Here is a 15,891-nt window from a genome sequence, read left to right as displayed (position 1 = left end):
TGAAATCACAATAAAGGAAAAAAAAAGAGAGAATCAGATGCGCCAGCAGTCGCAGCATGTTGGCGTTATCTGACAAGGCGCTTTTAGTTAAGCTGTATTATCAGAATGGGGAATGTGCTAGTTCAGAGTTACGATCCTATCGCCATAGGAAGGGGATTCGAACGGGTAAAGGTCCTTTGACAAATGCAGCTGTGGCGAGAATTATTTTGAAGTTCGAAGCCACGGGTTGTTTAGACGATAGATCCCGTAGTGGCCGACCGAGCACAAGGCGTTCAGGAAGAAATGGAGACTGTAGTGGGTTCGTCTATGCACTGGGAAGTCATCGCTCGTGCAGTCGCACGTCGCACCGGCATTCCATACACTACTGTTTGGTTGGCACTTAGGCGTACCCTCAGATGCTATCCGTACAAAATCCATCGGCATCACGAACTGTTACCTGGCGATTTAGTGAAGCGGAGGGCATTTGCGGTGTGGGCGTTTCAAAACATGGCGGAAGATGACGATTGGTTGAGTAACGTGATGTGGGCCGACGAAGCCCATTTCACGCTCCAAGGGTCTGTCAACGCCCACAAATGCAGAATTTGTGCAACCGAAAAACCTAGAACTGTCGTGGAAATTTCATTGCACGACGAGAAAGTCACGGTATGGGTTGGATTTACCACATCTACCGTTATCGGGCCTTTTTTCTTCGAGGAAATGCGTGATTGTGGTTTTGTAACTGCTACCGTGACGGGTGAGAGGTACACCGAGAACGCCGATATGTTACAGAATCGCATCATCCCCAGCCTGGCTGATAAACACCTCTGGGACGTACGATGTTTATGCAGGATGGCGTTCCACCCCATATTGTTAGACGTTTGAAAGATCTCTTGCGCGCGTCGTTTGGTGATGATCGTGTGCTCAGCCGGCACTTTCGTCATGCTCGGCCTCCCAGGTCCCCAGACCTCAGTCCGTGCGATTATTGGCTTTGGGGTTACCCGAAGTCGCAAGTGTATCGTGGTCGACCGATATCTCTAGGGATGCTGAAAGACAACATCCGACGCCAATGCCTCACCATAACTCCGGACATGCTTTACAGTGCTGTTCACAACATTATTCCTCGACTACAGCTATTGTTGAGGAATGATGGTGGACATATTGAGCATTTCCTGTAAAGAACATCATCTTTGCTTTGTCTTACTTTGTTATGCTAATTATTGATAGTCTGATCAGATCAAGAGCCATCTGTCGGACATTTTTTGAACTTTTGTATTTTTTCGGTTCTAATAAAACCGCATGTCATTCCAAGCATGTGTGTAAATTTGTACCTTTCTATCTACATTATTCCGTGACTTATTCAGTTTTCAAATTTATGCTGACTTTTTGATCACCCGGTATAAACATCAAAATACACTTTCAACAGAGGGATGTTTGACATGCTGTATAAAATTTTACAGAATAGTTAAGGTAGTCAGTTGTTCTGTCACCAAAAATTTAAGAGATAAGCAAAGAATAGGAACTACAGCAATACAAGTTTTCGATCCCTAACCTGAAATACCTGTACATTCTACACATATTCCTAAATTAAAGGTACCTGTCACGTTTTTCTGTCTGTATGCGAAGGTTAACCTAAGGAAGTACTGTAGGGATTTTTATACGGTTTTCACTCACAGATAGACACATTCACGAGGATGGCTTGTGTATTTAAATGTCTATATACACTACTGGCCATTACAATTGCTACACCACGAAGATGACGTGCTACAGACGCGAAATTTAACCGACAGGAAGATGATGCTGTGATATGCAAACGATTAGCTTTTCAGAGCATTCACACAAGGTTGGCGCCGGTGGCGACACCTACAACGTGCTGACATGAGGAAAGTTTCCAACCGATTTCTCATACACAAACAGCAGTTGACTGGCGTTGCCTGGTGAAATGTTGTTGTGATGCCTCGTGTAAGGAGGATAAATGCTTACCATCACGTTTCCGACTATGATAAAGGTCGGATTGTAGCCTATCGCGAATGCGGTTTATCGTATCGCGACATTGATGCTCGTGTTGGTCGAGATCCAATGACTCTTAGCAGAATATGGAATCGGTGGGTTCAGGAGGGTAATACGGAACGCCGTGCTGGATCCCAACGGACTCGTATCACTAGCAGTCGAGATGACAGGCATCTTATCTGTATGACTGTAACGGATCGTGCAGCCACGTCTCGATCCCTGAGTCAACAGATGGGGACGTTTGCAAGACAAAAACCATCTGCACGAACAGTTCGACGTCGTTTGCAGCAGCATGGACTATCAGCTCCGAGCTGGTTACCCTTGACGTTGCATCACAGACAGGAGCGCCTGCGATGGTGTACTCGACGACGAACCTGTGTGCACAAATGGCAAAACTTCATTTTTTCGGATGAATCCAGGTTCTGTTTACAGCATCATGATGGTCGCATCCGTGTTTGGCGACATCGCGATGAACGCACATTGGAAGCATGTTTTCTTCATCGCTATACTGGAGTATCACCCGGCGTGATGGTATGGGGTGCCATTGGTTACACGTCTCGGTCACCTCTTGTTCGCATTGAAGGCACATTGAACTGTGGACGTTACATTTCTGATGTGTTACGACCCGTGGCTCTACCCTTCATTCGATCCCTGCAAAACCCTACATTTCAGCAGGATATTGCACGACCGCATGTTGCAGGTCCTGTACGGACCTTTCTGGATACAGAAAATGTTCGACTGCAGCCCTGGCCAGCACATTCTCCAGATCTCTCACCAATTGAAAACGTCCGGTGAAAGGTGGCCGAGCAAGTGGCTCGTCACAATACGCCAGTCACTACTCTTGGTGAACTGTGGTATCGTGTTGAAGCTGCATGGGCAGCTGTACCTGTACACGCCATCAAAGCTCTGTTTGACTCAATGCCCAGGCGTATCAAGGCCGTTATTACGGCCAGAGGTGGTTGTTCTGTGTACTGATTTCTCAGGATCTATGCTCCCAAATTGCGTGAGAATGTAATCACATGTCAGTTGTAGTATACTATATTTGTCCAATGAATACCCGTTTATCATCTGCATTTCTTCTTGGTGTAGCAATTTTAATGGCCAGTAGTGTACTTTAAACTCTCATTAAACATTCCCAATTTATATGTTGTTGTTGTTGTGGTCTTCAGTCCTGAGACTGGTTTGATGCAGATCTCCATGCTACCCTATCCTGTGCAAGCTTCTTCATCTCCCAGTACCTACTGCAACCTACATCCTTCTGCATCTACTTAGTGTATTCATCTCTTGGTCTTCCTCTACGATTTTTACCCTCCACGCTGCCCTCCAATGATAAATTTGTCACCCCTTGATGCGTGAGAACATGTCCTACTAACCGGTCCCTTCTTTTTGTCAAGTTGTGCCCCAAACTCCTCTTCTCCCCAATTCTATTGAATACTTCATCATTAGTTATGTGATCTACCCATCTAATCTTCAGCATTCAGCTGTAGCACCACATTTCGAAAGCTTCTATTCTATTCTTTTCCAAACTATTTATCGTCCATGTTTCATTTCCACACATGGCTACACTCCTTACAAATACTTTCAGAAACGACTTCCTGACACTTAAATCTCTACTCGATGTTAACAAATTTCTCTTCTTCAGAAACGCTTTCTTGCCATTACCAATCTACATTTTATATCTTCTCTACTTCGACTATCATCAGTTATTTTTCTCCCCAAATAGCAAAACTCCTTTACTACTTTAAGTGTCTCATTTCCTAATCTAATTCCCGCAGCATCACCCGACTTAATTCAACTACATTCCATTATCCTCGTTTTGCTTTTGTTGATGTTCATCTTATATCCTCCTTTCAAGACACTGTCCATTCCGTTCAACTGCTCTTCTAAGTCCTTTGCTGTCTCTGACAGAATTACAATGTAATCGGCGAACTTCAAAGTTTTTATTTCTTCTCCATGGATTTTAATATCTACTCCGAACTTTTCTTTTGTTTCCTTTACTGCTTGCTCAATATACAGATTGAATAACATCGGGGAGAAGCTACAACCCTGTCTTACTCCGTTCCCAACCACTGCTTCCCTTTCATGCCCCTCGACTCTTATAACTACCATCTGGTTTCTGTACAAATTGTAAATAGCCTTTCGCTCCCTGTATTTTACCCTTGCCATCTTTAGAATTTGAAAGAGAGTATTCCAGTCAACATCGTCAAAAGCTTCCTCTAAGTCTACAAATGCTAGAAACGTAGGTTTGCCTTTCCTTAATCTACGAGTATCTTCTAAGTTAAGTCGTAGGGTCAGTATTGCCTCACGTGTTCCACTATTTCTACGGAATCCAAACTGATCTCCCCGAGGTCGGCTTGTACCAGTTTTTCCATTCGTCTGTAAAGAATTCGCGTTAGTATTTTGCAGATGTGACTTATTAAACTGGTATTTCGGTAATTTTCACATCTGTCAACACCTGCTTTCTTTAGGATTGGAATTATTATCTCCTTGAAGTCTGAGGGTATTTCGCTTGTCTCATACATCTTGCTCATCATATGGTAGAGTTTTGCCAGGACTGGGTCTGCCAAGGCTGTCAGTAGTTCTAATGGAATGTTGTCTACTCCCGGGGCCTTGTTTCGACTCAGGTCTTTCAGTGCTCTGTCAAACTCATCACGCAGTATCATATCTCCCATTTCATCTTCATCTACTTCCTCTTCCATTCCCATAATATTGTCCTCAAGTACATCGCCCTAGTATAGACCCTCTATGTAGTCTTTCCAACTTTCTGCTTTCCCTTCTTTGCTTAGAACTGGGTTTCCATCTGAGCTCTTGATATTCATACAAGTGGTTCTCTTATCTCCAAAGGTCTCTTTAATTTTCCTGTAGGCAGTATCTATCATACCCCTAGTGAGATAAGCCTCTACATCCTTACATTTGTCCTCCAGCCATCCCTGCTTAGTCATTTTGCACTTCCTGTCGACTTCATTTTTGAGACGTTTGTATTCCTTTTTGCCTGCTTCATTTACTGCATTTTTATATTTTCTCCTTTCATCAATTAAATTCAATATTTCTTCTGTTACCCAAGGATTTCTACTAGCCATCGTCTTTTTACTTACTTGATCCTGTTCTGCCTTCACTACTTCATCCCTCAGAGCTAGCCATTCTTCTTCTACTGTACTTCTTTCCCCCATACCTGTCAATTGTTCCCTTATGCTCTCCCTGAAATTTTGTACAACCTCTGGTTTAGTCAGTTTAACCAGGTCCCATCTCCTTAATTTCCCACGTTTTTGCTGTTTCTTCAGTTTTAATCTACAGTTCATAACCAATAGATTGTGGTCAGAGTCCACATCTGCTCCTGGAAATGTCTTACAATTTAAAACCTGGTTCCTAAATCTCTGTCTTACCATTATATAATGTATCTGATACCTTTTAGTATCTCCAGGGTTCTTCCATGTATACAACCTTCTTTCATGATTCTTGAACCAAGTGTTAGCTATGATTAAGTTATGGTCTATGCAAAACTATACCAGTCGGCTTCCTCTTTCATTTCTTAGCCCCTATCCATATTCACCTACTATGTTTCCTTCTCTCCCTTTTCCTACTCTCGAATTCCAGTCACCCATGACTATTAAATTTTCGTCACCCTTCACTATCTGAATAATTTCTTTTATTTCATCATACATTTCTTCAATTTCTTCGTTATCTGCAGAGCCAGTTGGCATATAAACTTGTACTACTGTAGTAGGTGTGGGTTACGTATCTATCTTGGCCACAATAATGCGTTCAGTATGCTGTTTGTAGTAGCTTACCCGCATTCGTATTTTCCTATTCATTATTAAACCTACTCCTGCATTACCCCTATTTGATTTTGTGTTTATAACCCTGTAGTCACCTGACCAGAAGTCTTGTTCCTCCTGCCACCGAACTTCACTAATTCCCACTATATCTAACTTTAACCTATCCATTTCCCTTTTTAAATTTTCTGACCTACCTGCCCGATTAAGGGATCTGACATTCCACGCTCCGATCCGTAGAACACCACTTTTCTTTCTCCTGATAATGACGTCCTCTTGAGTAGTCCCCGCCCGGAGATCCGAATGGGGGATTATTTTACCTCCGGAATATTTTACCCAAGAGGTAGCCATCATCATTTAACCATACAGTAAAGCTGCATGCCCTCGCGAAAAATTACGGCTGTAGTTTGCCCTTGCTTTCAGCCGTTCGCAGTACCAGCACAGCAAGGCCGTTTTGGTTAGTGTTAGAAGGCCAGATCAGTCAATCATCCAGACTGTTGCCCCTGCAACTGCTGGAAAGGCTGCTGCCCCTCTTCAGGAACCACACGTTTGTCTGGCCTCTCAACAGATACCCCTCCGTTGTGGTTGCACCTACGGTACGGCCATCTGTATCGGTGAGGCACGCAAGCCTCCCCGCCAACGGCAAGGTCCATGGTTCAGGAGGGGGGAGGGGATACTGTGATTTAGTTATGTAATCTGAGATATTATTATTAGGTTAATTATAATATTAGTAGTAATTAATAATAATGCTAACAAGCAATCAGAATAACTATAATGTTAATTAGTTTATTGTGGTTAATTCTAATTACGAACACGAATAATAATATTAGTAGCAATTAATAATAATAATAGCAAACATTGAAAATAACGATAATGTTAAATAGTTTAGAGCTTCTGACACCATGTTTAATAGTGTCACAAACACAAAGGATAATGGCAATGAAAAAGACTGAAATGCCAGTGACAGAGACTGTTAAGAAAAACTTTTCGATAGACGCCTCTATAGACAGGGGGGAGGGAAGGGAATAGGTGGGGAGAGGGTGTTAATATAGTGAGTTACAGATAAGTGTGTTGAAGAGATCATGGAGAAACGTTTGAAAATCAAGAAAGAAAACAAAAACGGTAGGCTCGGAGGCGACTTACTTGCTGAAGAGGTGCAGTACGACGCAGAGGATGATGAACATTAGTCCCAAGCCGACCAGGACGCCGATCATGGTGGGGTCAACGTACTGCAGCGACGGCGGCTCCTGCTTGATGTCTGCTCCATGGGACACACATCAAAATTTACATTTTGTAAGCCGCTCATTATCACGTACAGGTATCTATTTACTACTTCTCGAGCCTTCGTATTGTGTATAATGGACGGTACAAAATGTATCATATTTGCATTTCCTAGTATGTGTTTGATACAAATGGTGTTGATATTTATAAGTCTTTCCACATGTGGACTGGTGAGTTGATTTGAATGTCACATCTGTTGTGACATGTTGCATAGGGGTTAACGCCAGCACACGCAGGGGACGGTAATTCCCCAGTCCTGGTGCTGCTAGTCTCCGACCAGCGGTGCTGGATGACACAGAATGTTGGAGGGAATCTATTACAAGTGGAGATGTGAGGGGATTACGATGCGCTTGGAGCACATACGGCGATCGTACTCTGTGGTGGTCAGACGTTATCGAACGGAACCTGGACGACGAGTATACCTGTCCTTAACGTTGCCATGCAACATCTGACTACTGTCACATCCGAATGCTCCACAAATCTCGCTACTGGATGATTCGGCTATTCGTCCAAATAGAGACGCACAACATGGCCCAGTTACGTGCCGTTAACGCTGTCCACATCTACATCTACATACATACTGCGCAATCCACCATACGGTGCGTGGCGGAGGGTACCTCGTACCACAACTAGCATGTTTTCTCCCCGTTCCACACCCAAACAGAACGAGGGAAAAATGACTGCCTATATGCATCGTACGAGCCTTAATCTCTCTTATCTTTGTTGTCTTTCCGCGAAATACAAGTTGGCGGCAGTAAAACTGTACTGCAGTCAGCCACAAATGCTGGTTCCCTAAATTTCCTCAGTAGCGATTCGCGAAAAGAACGCCTCCTTTCCTCCAGAGACTCCCACGCGAGTTCCTGAACCATTTCCATAACACTCGCGCGATGATCGAACCTACCAGTAACAAATCTGGCAGCTCGCCTCTGAATTGCTTCTATGTACTTTCTCAATCCGACCTGATAGAGATCCCAAACGCTGGAGCAGCACTCAAGACTAGGTCGTATTAGTGTTTTATAAGCGGTCTCCTTTACACATGAACCACATCTTCCCAAAATTCTACCAATGAACCGAAGACCACTATCCGCCTTCCCCACAACTGCCATTACGTGCTTGCCCCCTTCATATCGCTCTGCAATGTTACGCCCAAATATTTAATCGACGTGACTGTGTCAAGCGCTACACTGCTAATGGAGTATTCAAACATTACGGGATTCTTTTTCCTATTCATCTGCATTAATTTACATTTATCTACATTTAGAGTTAGCTGCCATTCTTCACACCAATCACAAATCCTGTCCAAGTCATCTTGTATCCTCCTACAGTCACTCAACGACGACACCTTCCCGTACACCACAGCATCATCAGCAAACAGCCGCACATTGCTATCCACCCTATCCAAAAGATCAGATATGTAGATAGAAAACAACAGCGGACCTACCACACTTCCCTGGGGCACTCCAGATGATACCCTCACCTCCGGGATACGATAATGCTGCCTTTCCGTGTCTCTTACAGCGATCACCCAATACTGACGCTATCCACACCCCTTGTACAGGGTTTGTATAAAAAGTAATGAGACTGAGCTTGAGAATCAAAATTTATTGTAGATATCGCTACAACCACTTAGTACTCTTCAATGTATGATCCTTGAGAGTCAACAACCCGCGGCATGCGAGACTTCCACGCTTCAAACGCTACCGCGAACCTGAGTCTGGGATGGCCGTAGTGGCGGCTTGGACCTCCTCCAGGGTCCCATGATGGTGTCCTTTCAGGAAAGTGTTTGGTTTGGGACACAAAAACAAGTCTGGCGTGATCACATCGGGACCGTAGGGGGGCTGGGGGATCGTTGAATCCCTTTCTTAGCCAGGTAGCTGGCCATCATGAAGCAGGTGTGACTCGGCATGTTGTCGAGATGCAGCTTCCAATCATTGGCGATGGCTGGCCTCACGCGATGGACCCTGGCTTTCAGTCTCTTGAGCACTTCGCAATAAAACGCACTGTTGACAGTTTGGCCTTGGGGGACACACTCATGACGAACCACGCCCCTAACGTCGAAAAACACGATCAGCATGGCTTTCACCTTCGATTTGCTCACGCCAGCCATTTTTTGGACTTGGAAATGGTGCGGTGTGCCGTTCGGCACTCGTGCGCATTGTCTCCGGGTCGTGGGGAAACACCCAGGTTTCGTCTGCGGTGATGACGTTATCTAAAAATTCCGGGTCAGCTTCGAGGCTCTGGAGATTGTTTGGCAGGCGTTCACACGTGCTTGCTTTTGAACGTCTGACAAAATCTTCGGGACCATCTCGTCGCAGATCTTCCTCATGGACAATTCTTTGGTGATGATGTTGTGCACTGTCATTGTGGTGTCACCGCCAGTCACCACACTTGCTAGGTGGTAGCCTTTAAATCGGTCGCGGTCCGTTAGTATATGTCGGACCCGCGTGTCGCCACTATCAGTGATTGCAGACCGAGCGCCGCTACACGGCAGGTCTAGTCTAGAGAGACTCCCTAGCACTCGCCCCAGTTGTACAGCCGACTTTGCTAGCGATGGTTCACTGTCTACATACGCTCTCATTTGCAGAGACGACAGTTTAGCATAGCCTTCAGCTACGTCATTTGCTACGACCTAGCAAGGCGCCATATTCAGTTACTATAATTACTTCAAGAATGTATTCTGAACAGACAATATTGCGAATCATGTACCGTCAAGAGCGACGTTCATCATTAATGGATTAAAGTTAAGTATCAAACTAATTACGTGCGCTTTCTGAATTCTCATTCCTTGTCACGTTCCAGACCTCACGTCAGTATAGTTCTCCCCTCCTCACGCCACCCTGCGTGAGCTAAAACTCGTGCATTTCGGCCTCCTCTAGTAACAAGGTGTTGGCTCTGCTGCTAACACAAAAGTCATTTTATCGGAAGTCCGAGGTCGTCTGCTATCATCCTGACACTCATCCGACGGTCGGTGTTCAATAAAACGCGCATACGGTCGATTTTTTAGTCAGTGTGGCTGGTTGATTGGCGTTCCGAGCGGTTCTCGTCCTCAACGCTGACGACTATGCGACGTGTACACCCAACGCACGATGCTACCGAGACAAAAGATCGCAGGCGACTGCACGCCGCGGGTTTTCGGCCAGATAACACCCCCCCCCCCTCCTCTCCCTTCACTAACCGCCCCCCCCCGCCCGCCCCCCCCCGGGTGAGCGCGCGCTGCGGATTACAGTCGCGTCAGCAAAAAATCAGTCACTACTTTTTATACGAACCCTGTACATCCTATCAGACCTTGTAGCAACACTAACCAAGAAACGACGATAATGCAGTCTTGGTTGCCTTTCTCCACATCACAGAGAGTTGCAACTCTAATCATTTACGTGCAGAAATACTCATTAATCTGTGGTTAGATACGCTGGAAGAAAAGCCTTGTGCATCAATCAATGATTTAATTCGTCGTAAGATTTCGGCAGTGTACGTTGTAAGACAACTGATGGTACATATCACTTCCTCCCACGTACACGTCGCGTACGTGTACGACGGACACGGTCAACTGGCCAAGTCTTGCGGCTGCTTAAATTTTTGCGATATTGCACTGCCTGTGTTATTCTGATTACAATGCAAAGTTCCTTTGAGGCACTGCAGCTAGTACAATGCCTGATCTGTACGGCGACTACAGCCGCTATGAAGTACCGGGCGATCAAAAAGTCAGTATAAATTTGAAAACTTAATAAACCACGGAATAATGTAGATAGAGAGGTAAAAATTGACACACATGCTTGGAATGAATGACATGGAGTTTTATTAGAACAAAAAAAAAAAAAACAAAAAAATACAAAAAACAAAGTACACAAACTGTCCGACAGACGGCAGATGGCGCTGGACAGCAGGTAACTGTTATCGTGACGGGTCAGAGGTACGCCGATATGTTACAGAATCGCATCATCCCCAGCCTGGCTGATAAACACCTGCTGGAACGTACGATGTTTATGCAGGATGGCGCTCCACGTCATATTGCTAGACGCGTGACAGATCTCTTGCGCGCGCCGTTTGGTGATGATCGTGTGCTCAGCCGCCACTTTCGTCGTGCTCGGCCTCCCAGGTTCCCAGACCTCAGTCTGTGCGATTATTGGCTGTGGGGTTACCTGAAGTCGCAAGTGTATCGTGATCGACCGACATCTCTAGGGATACTGAAAGACAACATCCGACGCCAATGCCTCACCATAACTCCGGACATGCTAAACAGTGCTGTTCACAACATTATTCCTCGACAACAGCTATTGTTGAGGAATGATGGTGGACATATTGAGCATTTCCTGTAAAGAACATCATCTTTGCTGTGTCTTACTTTGTTATGCTAATTATTGGTAGTCTGATCAGATGAAGCACCATCTGTCGAACAGTTTTTAACTTTTCTATTTTTTTGGTTCTAATAAAACCCCATGTCATTCCAAGCATGTGTGTCAATTTCTACCTGTCTATCTACATTATTCCTTGATTTGTACAGTTTCCAAATTTATACTAACTTTTTGATCACCCTGTACATTAAGTGAATGCGAATAAGGACAACAGTCAGCTGTAGTATGGAATGACGACAATGAAAATTTGTACCGGATCGAGACTCGAACCTGGGTTAGCACGTGCGATGGCCTTATCATTTAGCTATCCGTGCACGACTCAAGGCTCGACCCAAACTTCCATATGTCGTCAACCACGCGCCTACGACTTGTAATCATGCATCCATTATGTCCATTTCCGTACAGGTCAAACGTTGTACTTGAAAGTCGCTTGCTCGGTTTCGGCAGTACCTGTGTCACTCTGATTACAATGCATGCGTGCATGTCCAAAGGAACAGACACTGCGGCGAGTGCAACGCTTGATCTGTAATGGAATATGCATAATGGATGTACGAGTACAGGCCGTAGACGCATCGTTGGCGACATTTGGAAGTTTGGGTCTCCCCTGAGTCGATGCACGGATAGCCAAATGGTAAGGCGACCGCACGCGATAGGCGGAAAATCCGGGTTGGAGTACCGATCCGGCACAAATTTTCAGTCGTCATTCCATTCTACAGCTGATGGTTGTCCTTATTCGCAATTGCGAGTTCATTTAATGCACACATTTTTTGTCGGGCAGTGTGAAACAAATGTAGGATCTTGACTGATATTTAAGTTAAAATGAACACTGAAGATCGCAATAATATTTATTTATTTATCGGTTTCGGCTTACGTAAATGCCATCTTCAGAATTTTTCTCGCGATACCGCGATCGTACACTCGAAGACCCGCCAGCGCCAGCCATAGGGGGCCAAAAATTCTGAAGATGGCTTTTACGTAAGCCGAAACCAGTGAATAAACAAATATTTTTGCGATCTCGACTGTTCACTGTGACTTAAATGTAGCATCAGGTCGCTGTTCTCCATAGACTATGTTGTCTACATTTATGGTCTTGACTCTTACTTTTTAATTTCTGGATGAAGTACTGTCACTGAGTTCCTTCATATCGTCGCAAATCCCACAGACAGATTAACTGTCGCTGTTGTTTCCTTGATGACCTAAAGCTCCAGTTCTGTGTGGTAAGGATCGTGAAGCATTCGCATATTTGGTGTTTCTTTTTATTGTTGATGATCTTACAGAAATTTATGTCTAAGACACCTATATTCATGCCGTCAGCGGGATATTTATTGTGTGCGGATTGCTTGTTCTTCTTTGAGACAGATACTTGACTCCTACCATACCCATCATCGTGTCCCTCTTGCCCTACTTTAGCCACCATCCACTCACTCAATTTTTTCCTCTCCCGTTCCGAGATCTTTCTGTGCCTATACTCTCATTCCTTTGTCTTCTCATCGCCAATAACTTTAATGGCATTAACAGCAACACGACGTGCCTGCCACGGTGAAAGCATTCTGCGCAGTATGTGCCTGTCTCCTCAGAACTTTCGTACTTCAATTGAAATATTCGGTTCCATATAAATTTGGGGCTGATTTGAGTTAATTTTTATACTTACATTATATATACCACATCTGAAGATGATTTTACATTTGTTCATCAAAAATCTAATAATATAATTTAATTTTTCATATCGATCCATTTAGCAACATCGATCTTTAGCCATGAAAATTAATGATCACAAATGTTAATTTAAATGAGTCAAAAATCACTTTACGGTGAAACTAATATTATTATGCTTTAGTTCTCATGTAAACAAAATTTATATTTTAAGACCGTAGTGCTGAGAAGTCGTTACTGAAGCAACATACAGGATGAGTCAGGGGGATGTTGTTAGAGATTCTGAACCCAAAACGTAATGTGAACGTATGTCCCGTTCTTAACGGTTTCCGAGCAAACTAATGAAAAGAATGGGGAGCAGGAGAAAGGCAGGTGATCTAATGTTCTGTTTAGTTGTGTACATTTTCTCACAAAGTATGATCAAAAAGTCCACTGTCAACTGCAAGGCATTTCTCAGCCCTTGTAGACAGCTGATACGTTGCTGTTCAAAGTTCACTGGTACGGAATGTTGTATTCCACATTTTCGGTTCACTGATGAGTCAACATTTACGCGCAGCGGCGTCAGGAACAAGTGAAACTCTACACGCTACTGTGGAAACAAATTTTCAACGATGTTTCTTAGTGAACGTTTGGTGCGGAATTATTAATGACGAACTCATCGCTCCGATTGTTTTAGGTAACCATCGTAATGGAGTACGGTATCATGATTACCTTCACAGCGTGTTACCAAAATACTTGGTATATATTCCTTGGTCACCACGACGTCATATGTAGTTTCAGCACGGCCGATGCCTGTTATTTTCAAACAGTTGTATGTCGGATCCGGTTAAGAAAAGGGCATACGTGGATTTGAATTTTTTTTTAAAGGCACGCTAGTAATATCACCCCTCGAAGCATGTAGCCTTCGTCCTGACTCACCCTGCACGTTATAATATTATTGGGATTTCCGTCGTATGAAAGCTGTGAGTACCCTGGGAAAGGCATTCACCTATCTGTATATTAAACGATCAACTTATGAGATGAGACCTATTCTTCGAAAGACATTTGTTCTATATAATTTACGTAACTGTAAGAATGCGCATTTAGTGCGGACGCTAATACATCGATTGCGCAGTCAAAGAAACATTTTAACAGAAGCTGAACTGAACGTTCCGCTTCGATCTAAATAAAAGATGACAGTAACAAACTTTTGTAGATCTTCAGATTTTATCGTACTTGTGCTTGTAATGTGAAAGTGTTAAAAGGTTGTCTTTAAGCCATAAAAGTGAGCGGTCTTGCCAGCGTGCAGACAACAGTTATTAATTAATAAAATTCGAGTAATTTATGTTCGATACTGTTAACCGGCAAGTTACTATTATGAAGTAGTTGAACGGTACAAGAATTGTCTTGAAGGAAGGAGAAAAGTAATGACTGTAATTTGTGACAAAAACGTGAACCAATGTTCTAGCACAGGACAGGCTGAAATCTGATCGCACCATACAGTTGGAAAAGTACTTATGTAAGTTATACTGTTTACAAATAAGCCCTAATTGCTTGTGAGAATTATTTGAATATATTTAGTGTTTACCAGATTTCTTATTCTACTCTTTCCCTTTATATTTCTTTTACCTCCATGTCATATTATTTTTGTAAATGTCAAGCAGCCTTTACTACAGCAGAGAATACTGCGGCATCCTTCCTGGTCGTAGACAGAAGGCCGCTCCTTGTCTTCTGCCCCATTTATTAATGATTTCATTTGCAAATGCAAATTTTTTTTATTGTTCATGTTAAAGGTCCCTCGGATGATTATAAATTTCATACTGATTACGTAAAGAAATAGAAGTCTTTGCGTAATCAAAAACTAGCCTCCTTCTGACAACGATCAGGAACCGACCAGAAGACGGACGTCTTCGACCGCTTTCGTGTTTCCTGTGCCAAAGCTGTGCCAAACTGGGAACATGACATTCTAGTATGAAACACAAAATATATATATATACAGGGTGTTACGAAAAGGTACGGCCAAACTTTCAGGAAACATTCCTCACACACAAAGAAGGAAAATATGTTATGTGGACATGTGTCCGGAAACGCTTACTTTCCATGTCAGAGCTCATTTTATTACTTCTCTTCAAATCACATTAATCATGGAATGGAAACACACAGCAACAGAACGTACCAGCGTGACTTCAAACACTTTGTTACAGGAAATGTTCAAAATGTCCTCCGTTAGCGAGGATACATGCATCCACCCTCCGTCGCATGGAATCGCTGATGCGCTGATGCAGCCCTGGAGAATGGCGTATTGTATCACAGCCGTCCACAATACGAGCACGAAGAGTCTCTACATTTGGTTCCGGGGTTGCGTAGACAAGTGCTTTCAAATGCCCCCATAAATGAAAGTCAAGAGGGTTGAGGTCGGGAGAGCGTGGAGGCTATGGAATTGGTCCGCCTCTACCAATGAATCGGTCACCGAATCTGTTGTTGAGAAGCGTACGAACACTTGGACTGAAATGTGCAGGAGCTCCATCGTGCATGAACCACATATTGTGTCGCACTTGTAAAGGCACATGTTCTAGCAGCACAGGTAGAGTATCCCATATGAAATCATGATAACGTGCTCCATTGAGCGTAGGTGGAACAACATGGGGCCCAATCAAGACATCACCAACAATGCCTGCCAAAACGTTCACAGAAAATCTGTGTTGACGACGTGATTGCACAATTGCGTGCGGATTCTCGTCAGCCCACACATGTTGATTGTGAAAATTTACAAATTGATCACGTTGGAATGAAGCCTCATCCGTAAAGAGAACATTAGCACTGAAATGAGGATTGACACATTGTTGGATGAACCATTCTCAGAAGTG

At 43.7% G+C, this 15,891-nt stretch overlaps 1 protein-coding gene across 3 annotated transcripts in view; it reads right to left on the bottom strand.

Annotated features, from left to right (window-relative positions):
- The window catches only part of LOC126109889 (uncharacterized), a 287,852-nt gene that overhangs the window by 108,970 nt on the left and 162,991 nt on the right, over nt 1-15,891 (bottom strand). For all 3 annotated transcript variants that reach the window (XM_049914976.1, XM_049914977.1, XM_049914978.1), the window contains exon 6: nt 6,903-7,017. In XM_049914976.1, the coding sequence (XP_049770933.1) occupies nt 6,903-7,017 (115 nt within the window). The remainder of the gene's footprint in view (nt 1-6,902; nt 7,018-15,891) is intronic.

This window comes from Schistocerca cancellata, chromosome 12 (assembly GCF_023864275.1).
Source record: "Schistocerca cancellata isolate TAMUIC-IGC-003103 chromosome 12, iqSchCanc2.1, whole genome shotgun sequence".
NCBI lineage: Eukaryota > Metazoa > Arthropoda > Insecta > Orthoptera > Acrididae > Schistocerca > Schistocerca cancellata.
Note: the sequence above shows the minus strand (reverse complement) of the source record. Positions and strands in the feature narration are given on the sequence as shown.